Here is a 13505-nt window from a genome sequence, read left to right as displayed (position 1 = left end):
CTTTCCATGTTGCTAGTTTTTATGGCCGCACCCTCATTATCCTCACATTTTCTACCTCAAATCACAGCAGCAGCTGGGTGGCAGCCAGACTCCGGAGCAGGGCCCAAGCCCTGCCTACTGCCTGGAGCCTCCCCCGCAGAAGCAGCTCACACCTGGGACTGCGGATGGCAAACCAGGGCCAGGTCTGACCCTCTACCCACCACACTCAGCACTCCATCCTACAGGCAGTGTTCATATCTGCTCTGAGAGCAGAGGCCTGCGGGGGAAACAAAAAAAAATAAAACCATTCAGTGGAGAGACTGGCGCAAGACGTTGTCTCTTTTGTGTTTAATTCGGTGGTGTGTCTCTTCTTTTCTGTTAGACGATAAGCCAAAATTGGAGCCGGTAGTCCAGAAGTCTTCCTCTCCTGGGCTTAAACAGGCAGAACCTTTTATGGACAGGCGAGAGGCCATTGGACCTGTAACTGCCCCGTATGCTGTTGTGGAACGCGAGCTTCACTCCCCTACCCCAGTGATGATGGCCCCCATCCCTGCAGTGTGTCCTGTCACCAGCCTCACTGAGCAGGCCTCTGCAGCAGAGCCTGCTACTCACACTCCCTCTGCAGCAGAGCCTGCTACTCACAGTTCCTCTGCAGCGGAGCCTAAGCCCCTAGCACCCATCACAAAGACACAGACCCCAAATACCGTAGAGCCTCTCCCAGAAGTCCCACTCCACCTGTCTGCTTTGCCCTCCCCAGCCCCGACCCTTAAGGCTTTAAATGGCCATGCTGACACAGGGGCTGAGCTTGACGCCCAGGCCCAGGAGCCCTCCCCCGTAGCTCCACCTCCATCTCAGCCCAAAGCTTCAGTCATGACCTCTGAAGAAGACCGCGGTGATTCCCTTCCCAGTGAAGTGAGGGCAGACGTGCCCTCTACTGTCGCGGAAGTTATCGCGCCCGCCGCTGTAGTGCCAATCGCCCTGTCCTCCAGCCCGTCTGCTTTTCCAGCACCTCCCCCTGGACTTCCACCGCTAGTAAAGGCCGTAGCGGAGCACAGCAAGCCCTCAGACACTAAAGACATCCCTCTCAAAGCAGGCACAGAGGCACTCATCTCACCAGACAGCAAGCCTGAGCCACAGCTACAAGCCCCCTCCAGAAAGAGTCCCACTACAGGTACATGGGTATAGAGATGACATCATGGATGTCACGTGGATGCCTGTTAGTATGTGCTTTAAACACTGTGAACCTACCGGACTTAAACTGTCCACGGTTGTAAAATCTCAATTCCAGACAGGATCAGCCAGAGTGTACTTAATGCTGTATGCTTTTCTCAGCATGCCTCAACAGCTGAAGTTCATAGTTACATTGAGAAGCAGGCTACTATTTTCTGCTAGTGAAGGTCCGTAGTCATTGATTTACAGTGGATGCAGTTCAGGCTAAACCAGTAGTCTACAGCTGTCTTCAAAATGTCTATGTTCTCTGCAGTTTGTCAAACAGCTCCTGCTGCACCAAAGACCTTGAAGAAACCAAATGAAGGGAGTCCAGTTGGAGAATCACCACAGAGGGAGACTGAGGTAAGCAACCCGGCTTCCCTGTTCAAACAGGTTTTATTAGATGGAAGTTGTTTCCACATGGCCGGTAGTGGAACAAAATACATTAGTGTTGTTAAGGTCCGCAAGGAGTTATACATCTTCATCAATGCCCCCCCTCCTGAAAAAGCTGTTCTGTTCCTCCTTCTTACCTCCTCTCCCTTCCCCTACATCCCCAGGAGGAGCTTTTGACTGCAGAGGAGGCCGCTGTAGAACAAGCCCCGCTGCCCACCAGGCTCCGGAGAAGCAGCTCCCCTCCCCCACCCGCAGCAGTCCCCCCAGCCCTTGAAGCTGAAGAAAAGCCCCCCACCCCGGAGGAAAATGGAGAGGCTGATCTGGAGCCCATGAGAAATGGAGCAGGGCACACCTCGGAGACGGAGAGCAGTGACAGTGGGGCCACACCTGGAGACAAAGAGGGCTCTACAGGAGTACCCCCAGATCTCTTCCAGGAGGGTACGAGGGCAGTTTTATTTGTCTCTCCTTTACTGTGTTTGACATTAGTGGTTCTCCATGAAATAAAACGGACAGTAAGCATATTCTATTTGTCCAAAACATCAGTGTCCTCAGAATTGACAGTTGGAATTACAGGGAGACAGGTGAAAAGGTGACATAGTGGGGCAAGGGAACAAAAGGGTCGAGAGGGCAATGGAACCCCGGCCTCTGGCAGGAAAACACATACGTTCATGGAGCACATAGGAGTGTTACCACTAAACTATGGCGCTGCAAGTTGAATATTGTTTCGTTACGTTTATCCGCAGATTGGTAAGGTTGTCTGGAGACATTCTGGAAGGAAGATGTTCCGACCAAGAGTGATTTAGCGTTCAGTGAAGGCTTGACTTTACTGTTATTCTGATAGATCCAGAGACGGTACCAAATTGAACAAGTCAAGTATGATTGGAATACTAGAATGGGGGTCATTTTCATTAAAGTGAATGTCATTGACATGGAGACATTTAGAGTCTCTGAGTGCTATAACCATGTATTGCTGCATTAAAGCAGCGGCTAAAGTGCACAAACCTGCACTGTTAAATGATGTTGGTTGTAAGCGTTCTGGCACATGGGCTCCTCTGTAGAAGTGGGATCTATTTTATGGCCTCTTCTCCAATATTACCTTTGTGTGTGAGTGAATATATATATCTCAAAGCGTTATGTGTGGTGCAGACCTATCACTGCTCTTGTGTCAACACGACATCCCTACAATACTGCAACAGAACCTACTTCAGTGTACTAAAACCAGAGTCTTGGGAGGAAATTTAGCCTATCACTCCCGTTTGAGTAACCCAGGCCAGACTACAGTTCAGCCCTACACATTTCAATAGGAATACAAATATGTAGGACCCTTTCTTCATCATCAAGACAACTATTCATTTTGGGCGATTTAATGCATGATACATTTTCTTCTGTGAAGTCCTTCCTTGAATTGTACAGCAAAATGCACCCCCCCCCCTTTATGGCTTATTGTGTTGCAGACTATTCATTTTGTCATTTGAGCTTTCTGAAGTGGATTGACAGAAAAGAAATATTTCTACAGCAGTCTATTAACACTAAGAAACTATAATGTTGTTTTTGCAGTCATAAAATCTTTCCCAGTTGTATATCCCACGTCTGCGTTTTTCCTCAGATCCAACGGACACCAATGGGAAGCGTCAGTATAACCGAGAATTCCTGCTGGCCTTCCAGTTCATGGCTGCCTGCACTCAGAAGCCAGATGGGCTGCCTCAGATCAGTGACGTTGTGCTGGACAAGGTCTGTGTGAGCAGGCTGAACACAGCTGTAACTTAGTGGTCAGAATGAGCGTGGCTGTAAGCAAGGCCTTAAAGACCACAATCAATTAATATGTATTCAGGACTATAAATGGAGAAGGTGAGATTTTCTAAAAAAGCTTTTAAGTGAAGGGGACATTTATTTTTACAGAGCGAGCATAGTTTTTGAATACATGAGCATGTGTCAATGTTTTTCATTGTTGTAGTCATTTTTTAAATGATCTGCTTCTGCTTCAGTTAATCTCCCTTCCCTCCAGAAAGGCTATGTACTCATGGAGCTTGTAGTGGCTGGCCATAGACATCGTGTTTTGATTATAATCACGGCTAGTATGTCATACTTGGCAAGGTTAATGATTCCGACCCAGAAAAATAGCAATTGACTCAACAGTTGATCTACAATCCTGAAGAGGCCTGTTTTTCTTTCAGAGAAGATGTCCCCCTCAGTGTTCCTCCCACTGTTCCTTGTAAATCTGGTTCTGACCTGACTCGCTATGTCAGTCATAAGACAACCGCAAAATCACCACTTCCCAGTAAACACCTGTGGAGTGGGTCTGGCCAGTCTCTTTCCCCAGTGGTGGGTCAGATTCAGGATCAAACCCCATCCCAGACAACTACCTCAGGCACTTACACATCGTAGAGGTTGATTGTGGCTAAGCCCACAGTGTTCGAGGATCACTCACCATCTCTATGTTCCTTTCCATGCGTCTTTGCAGATAAACCAAAACAAGCTGCCGACCCGGACGGTGGAATCCAGGGTGATCTCCCGGGGCCCGGACTTCACACCCGCATTTGCTGACTTTGGCCGACAGATGAGTGGAGGACGTGGTGGGGCACCAGTGAGTCACGCTCACTCCCAGGCCCACGTAATTACCACCCCTCCACACCACATGTCTGTCACTCTCTTGTCTGGTCATTAGGGTTGGGGAGGAACACGACACCTAAAGTAAAGGGTTCATTTTCTTTTATTTGCCTTTATTTAACCAAGTTGCTCGAGAACCAATTCTCATTTTTAATGCTGACCTGGCCAAAGGCATTCAATTGAAAGACCAGACAGTACACAGAATGTAAATATTGTAGATTATTATATATTTTTTTATATAAATAAAAGTATATATAAATACAAATAAACATGAACTAGAGTAACCAGAGTGATATATCTATTGCATCACAGGTTACTTTTGGAGTAGCACTTTTTAAGAAGTGAGCTAAGGTAAAGGGACTTATGAATGAGTTGCTACCAGTGAGTCTGCCTGGAGTCTTGTATGTTGGGAGGGCCTCTTAACCGAAGTGTAAAGGTCAGTGATGAGATTTGATGGGGGAGCAGGTTGCAAAGTGGATGGCAGTGTGTTAAATCTAACTCATGTAGGAGCTTTTCAGCAGCAAGCTTAAAGATTACATTGCCATAGTCAAGGACTGGCATGATGGACATTTTTAAGTGTATATTTAGCAGCATAAAAAAGCCTTATTGCAAAAACTAGAGACAATACTAGATGTGACGTTAAACTGCACACTGCAGGTGGGAAATATGGGTTTTGAATGAGAGTGCGCAGTCGAGCCCAATACCACAATATTTTGTATTGGATTATGTTGACATAATCCAATTCAGTCCCATCCTTTTTAAAATTGTACCAAAAACATGACTTTGCATCAAGTAATTTATCCAAAATCTGTGGTTGAAGTGAAAATGTAATAATGGGGAATGTTGTCCAGCTCTTTGTTTGCTAAGGGTTATTGGAATCAGTCATTATTGGTATCGTAGTCATAGCCACTTGAGGAAAGTCTGAAGTCTGTAATGCTCAAGCTATTATGGAACCCTGGTCTCGATGTGTGTTGTTTGTGGTAACCAGTTGAATTGACGCCTCATTCTCCTGTCTCTTCTCCAGCAAATGATGAACATTGGAGGGAATACCCGTCGACTACTGCCCAGAAAGATCATCCTGAACGTGTCGGCGAACGACGAGGTACAGCTGAAGAAGGCAGAGAACGCCTGGAAACCTGGCATGAAGAGGGCGGGGCCGTCAGATGACCCGCAAGTTGTTACAACACAGGTAACACAGTTCAGAAGAAGAGCAAACCCCTTTTATCTCACACCACACAAGACACTACTCACCCATAAGATATTATGACTTCTGCAGTGGCTCCAGGTAGGAGAACTATGACCTGTCCAAGGATTTGTCGAGAGACTTATCAAGTGTGAGTGAATGTTAACCTCAACGTGTTGTTGTGTTAGGAGCTCTTCCGGAAGGTGCGCAGCATCCTCAACAAACTGACCCCTCAGATGTTTAACCAGCTGATGAAGCAAGTAACAGACCTCACCATCGACACAGAGGAGCGCCTGAAGGGCGTCATCGACCTGGTCTTTGAGAAGGCCATTGATGAGCCTGGCTTTTCTGTGGCCTACGGGAACATGTGCCGCTGTCTTGCCACGGTATATTATACTCCGCTTGCTATCGTTCAGACATGATTATCTCTGGTTCCGTTGAATGCTGCTAGCCAACATCAAAAGAGAATCTGTACAGGAATAGATCATCTTAAGCCCCATGCACATTCAGCAAAGACGCCCTAAATGTATCTCCTCCCCGCTTTTCACTGTTTTGCACCTTATCTCCTGGTCAATGTAATATTTTTCTAAACTCAGCTCTTTCCCCTTTTATCTCTGCCCCTGTGAACAAATTTGTTTGTGTACTCTGTTTGCTCTCCAGCTCAAAGTGCCCATGACGGACAAACCAAGCACCACAGTGAACTTCCGTAAGCTGCTGCTCAACCGCTGTCAGAAAGAGTTTGAGCGGGACAAGGTGGACGATGTTGTGTTTGAGAGGAAACAGAAGGAGCTGGACTCTGCACAGGTACCAAGACCCCAAAACGCCCAATGCCCAATACACACTCCACCTAGATCACCAACCCGTTTTTCTGTCTTTAACACATCTACAGTCCTTATGTTGTAGAGGAATACAGTGTGGAAATGTCCATGTGACCTTTCTTCTGGAGGGATGTTAGGCATGTCCTGACAATCTCTTGTTAGAAAACATTGCAATGTTTGTTAGTCTGATATCCCCATTGTCCTTGGTTCATTTCCAGCCCGGCCTCTTACTAGTATGTCCCTCCAGCTTACAATATACATTATTAACTGTGTATAATCACTAATGTATGGATAAGAGCACAGATAAATGAATCTGAATTGTCTCCAGTCCAGCGATCAGGAGAGACTACGGTTTGAGCTGGAGGAGGCCAAGGATAAAGCCCGCCGACGCTCAATAGGCAATATCAAGTTCATCGGGGAGCTGTTTAAACTCAAGATGCTGACAGAGGCCATCATGCATGACTGTGTGGTCAAGCTGCTGAAGAACCACGACGAGGAATCACTGGAGTGCCTCTGCAGGCTGCTCACCACCATCGGCAAAGACCTGGACTTTGAGAAGGCCAAGGTGAGGGGGTTTAGATCACCTCCAGACAGTCAAATTAGGAAGCGTTATGTGGATGTTGATTTAGGACACCTGGGTGCTGTTATCGTACTGCTACCGTCTGGCCTGTTTAATCTGCTGCAGGCCAAAGGCCTGAGCCTTGTGGGCTCGGTTTTAATACTCTGTTGTATTGACGGTGTGTATCCAGAACATTTAACCCAGCCACTGTAAATGATGTGTAGGAAGCCGGTTTTATATGCCTACACGTTGCTTTGGTTGTGCCTGCTTTCTAAGTGCTCAGTTTAGTCTTGGCAATGCTGCATCACAATGGCTGTTCGGAGGTATTGAGTTGAATGAACTGAGTGTCTGGCTCTCCACTGAGAATGTTGTGTTCATACATCTTTAATCTAGATCTCTTTCTTGTCATAGCCTCGCATGGATCAGTATTTTAATCAGATGGAAAAAATTGTCAAGGAGCGTAAGACATCATCTCGGATACGGTTTATGCTCCAGGATGTAATAGATCTCAGATTGGTAAGTGTGTGCACTCTGGAAATCCCTGGTTGTGTGTTTTTTATGTGGAGTTCAGCTGTGGGTCAGCAGCAAGTGCTTATTTTCCGTTCAAATAATTTGGAGAAAAACAATTCCCTTTTTTAGTTCTTCCGTTTTATAATTAGCTCTGAGGAAGAAAACGACGGCCTGTAATCAGTGAAGACGGGAAGAAAGTAATCCACCCTACTGCTGTGGTGTTGAGGGCACTTGACTGATGGCTATGAGTGTACATGGTTCAGTAAGTCAAAACCAAAGATTGATATAGGAGTGATGTCTTTCTCTCTCCAGCATAACTGGGTGTCCAGGAGAGCTGACCAGGGCCCCAAGACCATCGAGCAGATCCACAAAGAGGCCAAGATCGAGGAGCAGGAGGAGCAGAGGAAGGTGCACCAGCAGCTGCTTTCCAAGGACACCAAAAGAAGGCCAGGTTAGACCCATCCTCTCTAAGGATTCGCCCCTCTGGCCCCACTCCTCAGCCTGCAGACGTAGAGACACTAACTGTTAGGGCTGCATCATTCATCAAGGTATTCTGAAGTTGAAATGACCTGGGTGTAAAGGGACTGCCCGGTGGACTTGGGACAGGGACTGCCCGGTGGACTTGGGACGGGGACTGCCCGGTGGACTTGGGACGGGGACTGCCCGGTGGACTTGGGACGGGGACTGCCCGGTGGACTTGGGACGGGACTGCCCGGTGGACTTGGGACGGGGACTGCCGGTGGACTTGGGACGGGGACTGCCCGGTGGACTTGGGACGGGGACTGCCCGGTGGACTTGGGACGGGGACTGCCCGGTGGACTTGGGACGGGGACTGCCCGGTGGACTTGGGACGGGGACTGCCCGGGGACTTGGGACGGGGACTGCCCGGTGGACTTGGGACGGGGACTGCCAGGCGTGCGGCAAATGTTAATCGCATCAGAGTGATCTCTGAATGGTGAAGTGCATTGGAGGCTGGGCATTAGCGTACAGTACTGTACTTAAACCAGTTGAGAGATGCTTTGCGCACTTTTTTTTTTTTTTTTTTTTTTTTTTTTGAATTTTTTTTTTTGAGAGATGCTTTGCGCACTTTGTTGTCCAATGAACGTGTGTGCTCCCTCCTGCAGAGCAACAGCAGCGAGAACAGCAGAGGGAGCAGCGGGTGCAGCAGAGGGAGGAGACCTGGAACACTGTGCCGATGACCAAGAACAGCAGGACCATTGACCCCACGAAGATCCCCAAGATCTCCAAGGTCAGCCTCAAAAACCTGTTCACCTAGACAGCCTATTATGGGTGGTTTAACATGAAGCGTCACTGGTGTTTAGGTGTACTTGGTTTGATTACATAAAGGCATCAGACTTTTGTTTATGTTTGATTCCTTCATGTCTGACATAATCCTGACATTTTAAGTACATGATTAATGATTAGTTTAATCCTAATTGTTTACAAGCAAGTGTTGCTGGACATTTTTCCAGGTGTATTAGGGACTGTTGAAATTGACTGGATGTACATTTGCCATTTTGCAGGATTTACTAAATAGTTTCCTCCATCCCAGCCAAATTCCCTTACGTGCTTACTGTGTCTGTGATACTCTATATTGCTGGTGCCTGGCAGATCAGATAACATTTAGATTGTTTTTGAAGTATCTGCTAACTACACGTTACAGTAATCCCTCAGTCGATGGCACAGTAGTTGACACGCAGTCACTGGTAGATGGGTACAACAGAGATGTCAGCCAGGCATTTAGAAATGTGTCGCCACCTCGTGTTAGAATGGGAATGAGAGAGAATTGTTGAACGTCTTCCACATAATGGTAGGAGAGAGACCCTGTGAAGACATAACAAAGCCAAGGGGAGAGGGTCTATAACTGCTGGGGGCGACCAGTAATGAGAGCCAACTGGGCAGACTCTGATCCTCCCCATGTTTCCTAGTAGGAGTTCCCTGACTCTGATCCTCCCTGTGTTACCTAGTAGGAGTTCCCTGACTCTGATCCTCCCCATGTTACCTAGTAGGAGTTCCCTGACTCTGATCCTCCCTGTGTTACCTAGTAGGAGTTCCCTGACTCTGATCCTCCCCATGTTACCTAGTAGGAGTTCCCTGACTCTGATCCTCCCCATGTTACCTAGTAGGAGTTCCCTGACTCTGATCCTCCCTGTGTTACCTAGTAGGAGTTCCCTGACTCTGATCCTCCCCATGTTACCTAGTAGGAGTTCCCTGACTCTGATCCTCCCCATGTTACCTAGTAGGAGTTCCCTGACTCTGATCCTCCCCATGTTACCTAGTAGGAGTTCCCTGACTCTGATCCTCCCCATGTTACCTAGTAGGAGTTCCCTGACTCTGATCCTCCCCATGTTACCTAGTAGGAGTTCCCTGACTCTGATCCTCCCCATGTTACCTAGTAGGAGTTCCCTGACTCTGATCCTCCCCGTGTTACCTAGTAGGAGTTCCCTGACTCTGATCCTCCCTGTGTTACCTAGTAGGAGTTCCCTGACTCTGATCCTCCCTGTGTTACCTAGTAGGAGTTCCCTGACTCTGATCCTCCCTGTGTTACCTAGTAGGAGTTCCCTGACTCTGATCCTCCCCGTGTTACCTAGTAGGAGTTCCCTGACTCTGATCCTCCCCGTGTTACCTAGTAGGAGTTCCCTGACTCTGATCCTCCCATGTTACCTAGTAGGAGTTCCCTGACTCTGATCCTCCCCGTGTTACCTAGTAGGAGTTCCCTGACTCTGATCCTCCCCGTGTTACCTAGTAGGAGTTCCCTGACTCTGATCCTCCCCGTGTTACCTAGTAGGAGTTCCCTGACTCTGATCCTCCCCGTGTTACCTAGTAGGAGTTCCCTGACTCTGATCCTCCCCATGTTACCTAGTAGGAGTTCCCTGACTCTGATCCTCCCCGTGTTACCTAGAAGGAGTTCCCAGTTCCCAATTTTTTAAATTACCATTGCGATTGTCTTTCTCAGGTTAGTCTAGCAACCAGTCAGTGCGTTTGAGCTCTCAAAGTAGATCGTTTACTCTGGGATACAAGACAGTTTTTGCTTCATTAAAACATGTTGAGGGGGAAAAACATTGCTACCATATAATTGTAGCTGGGATCCCTTTTGAAAGTGTTCTATGCATGTGCTTACTATAGGCTCTGATGGGTTAGCTAGGTTTAAGTCACTGTGGGTAAAATGAGAATTGTAGTGTTGGGTTAGTTATATGTCGTAGGTTGATTTCTGAAGTAGTGTTAGTGTTTATAAGGGGGCTTATTTGTAGATGTTTGTCACTCCTTCTGTGTCATTGTGGGGCATTTAGTTTCATTGGGGCTATCTTGAGGTTCAGTGTTAATTAAGGAGACCGTTCAAGCACTGATGGATTCTCTGAGTGATGGGAAGCTGGTTCCATTGTGGTACAGCAGTCAATATGGAGCTAATTGAAGGTAGGTTGCATTTCGAGGATGTAAGCTGTTTTGCTTGTCTTTTGTATCAAGTTGGTGGCTAAGGCTGGACTGGTTGTAATGGAGTTAACTGTTTACATTATCAAACGTCAAAAACAGCGCTCAGTTTAGACCCACCTCAAAACTATGTACATTTTCTAAAATCATAAGATCACAAAAACTTTACTCAGTTAAAGTCACTACCACAGAATTGTACAGTCACTTCTCTAAGGCCAACTTGAAAATGTTTGTTGTGCCAGGCTCATGCGCAGTGTGCAATAGCCTAGGGAAGCGAGTGGTTGATACAGGTTCACTTGCTGGTTAGTTTGGTTACTTGCTCACTGGACATGGGTCCACCTGTTGGTAGAAGTATGCATTACACCCAGATGGTCCTCTCTATGTCAGTTCCAAGCATTTAAGAGGCAGCTCTCAATTCTCCTGCGCCATTAGCCCACATCACATGACGTAAGTCTCGGAAGGTGAAATGTTTGTCTGTTATCAACCTCTTTAGCCTCAGATGGATGAGAAGATCCAGTTGGGACCACGGGCCTCACTCAACTGGATGAAGGGCAGCAGTGGAGGAGCCAAGGCCAGTGACTCAGGTGAGGAGACATATCGTCACACAGCTTTACATAGGGTTGACACCAAGAGTGGCTTATGGTTTATGGCTGACATATTTAATGTTGTCCAGAATTGTGTCCCGCTTTGTTAAATGCAACGCCAACTTGCGTTGGGCCAAGTGGGAATTGTGTCATAGGAAAGTTCTTAATAAACTGCTAAAACAGAAAGTTCCACGGAGCACAGTGGGCTCCATCATTGTCAGAGGAAGAAGTTTGGAACCACCAAGACTCTTTCTAGAGCTGGCTGTCCAGCCAAATTAACATTTGAGAATTTGTCAGGCGTCTGAATACATGGGGGTGACACTGTACATTTTACAACAGTACTGTTTCCTGCTAAGATATCCAGCAGCTAAAATGGTGAATGGAAGACCTCATTCAGTGAAAAAAGACCTCATTCAGTGAAAAAATATGGATTTAAAAATACTATGAATATTCTGTTTTCAGGGCACTGCCAAGTTGAGATTATATGATTGTTTTTGTACTGTATTTTCTATGGACCATCTGTTCATATTCAGGCCACATGTAAAGCTTTAGTTATACTGCTGGGGTGTGCTTGACTAATTGTCACACACATAAACATGAACTCAAAGACACGCCAGTGATATTTTTGTCCCGGTTAAAATGCTATTAATGTGTCTTGATTGATTTTGTCTCATTAGAATTCTCCAGGTCTGGTGGGGGTGGTGCCAGTTTAAACCGGTACTCAGCTCTCCAATCCACCCAATCTCATCAGAATACTGCACAGAACACAGAGTATGACTCTAGAAGAACAATAGCTAGGTAAGGATCACTTTGTCAAACACATTATGGATGGGGTCTCAACTTGAACTCAGGTCAACCCGTTCTCTCTCGTGTGTGATTTCCTCCCAGTCGAAGCAGTGTAGGGAGAGAGCGAAGTGAGAAGCCCCTGAGCTCAACCCTGTCACGGCCTGGTTCCTTCATCCGACGAGGCAGTTCTAAGGACCTTCTGGAGAGCCCGGCCCTGAGCCCTGAGGAGCCTCGCAGAGAGCTGGAGAGCCCCATGAGGCCAGCCTTCAGCGAGGACAAGACTGAGCCGGAGCTCAGCAGAGCCAGGGAGCCTGGTAAGAGAACAGGACACCATCCAGGAGCCACTTACACAGAATGAGTGGACCCACGCAAATACACTTTCTAGAGTGCTATTCTAAAGGTTTTCCTTCCCCAGCAGTGAAAGCTGAGCCTGTGGTTTCCCAATCTCCAGACAAACCTCCCATCTCTGAGGAAGACATGGAGAAAAAGTCCAAAGCCATCATTGATGAGTTCTTGCACATCAATGACTATAAGGTGCAGTAATTTAATACTGCTGTTATTCTACATGCTATGTGTGTATGACCTTTACGTTAGGTTTATAACACAGACATGTTTCCACTGTCTTCAGGAGGCTGTGCAGTGTGTGGACGAGCTGGACCTGCCCTCTCAGCTCTATGTTTTTGTGCGCGTGGGGGTGGATTCCACTTTGGAGCGCAGTCAGATCACACGGGACCACATGGGCCAGCTCCTCTTCCAGTTGGTGCAGCAGGACATCCTGTCCAAGCCCCAGTTCTTCAAAGGGTCAGCCTGCCTACCGGCCGTTTGCTCTTCTTCACCCAGTGGCATCAAAGAACACTTGTGTATTTAAAACGCCCTGTCTCATCAGAATGTGTTTCCCTCAGGTTTTCTGACACCCTTGAGCTGGCAGATGACATGGCCATTGACATTCCCCATATCTGGCTGTATCTGGCCGAGCTGCTCAGCCCAGTGCTGAGAGAAGGGGGCTTCTCTATGAGAGAGCTCTTTAGGTAACAGCGCTAATCTGTGTTGTTTTCTCCCTGTAAACCGATCTAAATCAATTCAGTTCTACTGCAGAATCAACAGAACGTATCAGATCATTCCACATGCAGTCCGAATTCATCAAGGTTTTCAATAGTCTACAAGATGATTATAATGTATGTCTGTCAAAGATATTAGATGTTGTTATGGACTGACGATATTGGTTCACCCCATTCCCTCCCGTGTATTTCTGTTAATTTAAATATGAGTAAAAAAAAATGTTGGACGGGATGGAATGGCTGGAGACATCTAATACTGTTCTGTTTTCCATAGTGAATTAAGCAAACCTTTATTTCCTGTGGGAAGAGCTGGGATCTTATTTTCAGAAATACTGCACATACTATGCAAACAAATGGTAAGGGAACGTCTGTGGGCTTCAATATTTCTAA

The 13505-nt window shown here is 47.0% G+C and overlaps 1 protein-coding gene across 12 annotated transcripts in view; it reads left to right on the top strand.

The window, feature by feature from the left end:
- eif4g3a (eukaryotic translation initiation factor 4 gamma, 3a) overlaps window positions 1-13505 on the top strand; it is a 51707-nt gene that overhangs the window by 36012 nt on the left and 2190 nt on the right. For 9 of the 12 annotated variants that reach the window (XM_010881777.5, XM_010881784.5, XM_010881787.5 and 6 more), the window contains 20 exons: window positions 17-182; window positions 362-1150; window positions 1463-1551; window positions 1746-2019; window positions 3188-3312; window positions 4043-4192; window positions 5213-5377; window positions 5560-5757; window positions 6032-6175; window positions 6518-6754; window positions 7160-7264; window positions 7571-7709; window positions 8383-8507; window positions 11181-11271; window positions 11949-12069; window positions 12160-12371; window positions 12473-12591; window positions 12686-12858; window positions 12960-13085; window positions 13390-13471. In XM_010881777.5, coding sequence (XP_010880079.3) covers window positions 17-182; window positions 362-1150; window positions 1463-1551; window positions 1746-2019; window positions 3188-3312; window positions 4043-4192; window positions 5213-5377; window positions 5560-5757; window positions 6032-6175; window positions 6518-6754; window positions 7160-7264; window positions 7571-7709; window positions 8383-8507; window positions 11181-11271; window positions 11949-12069; window positions 12160-12371; window positions 12473-12591; window positions 12686-12858; window positions 12960-13085; window positions 13390-13471 — 3630 coding nt within the window. The remainder of the gene's footprint in view (window positions 1-16; window positions 183-361; window positions 1151-1462; window positions 1552-1745; window positions 2020-3187; window positions 3313-4042; window positions 4193-5212; window positions 5378-5559; window positions 5758-6031; window positions 6176-6517; window positions 6755-7159; window positions 7265-7570; window positions 7710-8382; window positions 8508-11180; window positions 11272-11948; window positions 12070-12159; window positions 12372-12472; window positions 12592-12685; window positions 12859-12959; window positions 13086-13389; window positions 13472-13505) is intronic. The other 3 variants (XM_010881781.5, XM_010881778.5, XM_010881773.5) reach the window with 3 other exon arrangements.

This window comes from Esox lucius, chromosome 17 (assembly GCF_011004845.1).
Source record: "Esox lucius isolate fEsoLuc1 chromosome 17, fEsoLuc1.pri, whole genome shotgun sequence".
NCBI classification, from domain to species: domain Eukaryota; kingdom Metazoa; phylum Chordata; class Actinopteri; order Esociformes; family Esocidae; genus Esox; species Esox lucius.
The sequence above is the reverse complement of the archived record's forward strand: the minus strand, read 5'-3'. Positions and strand labels throughout refer to the sequence as shown.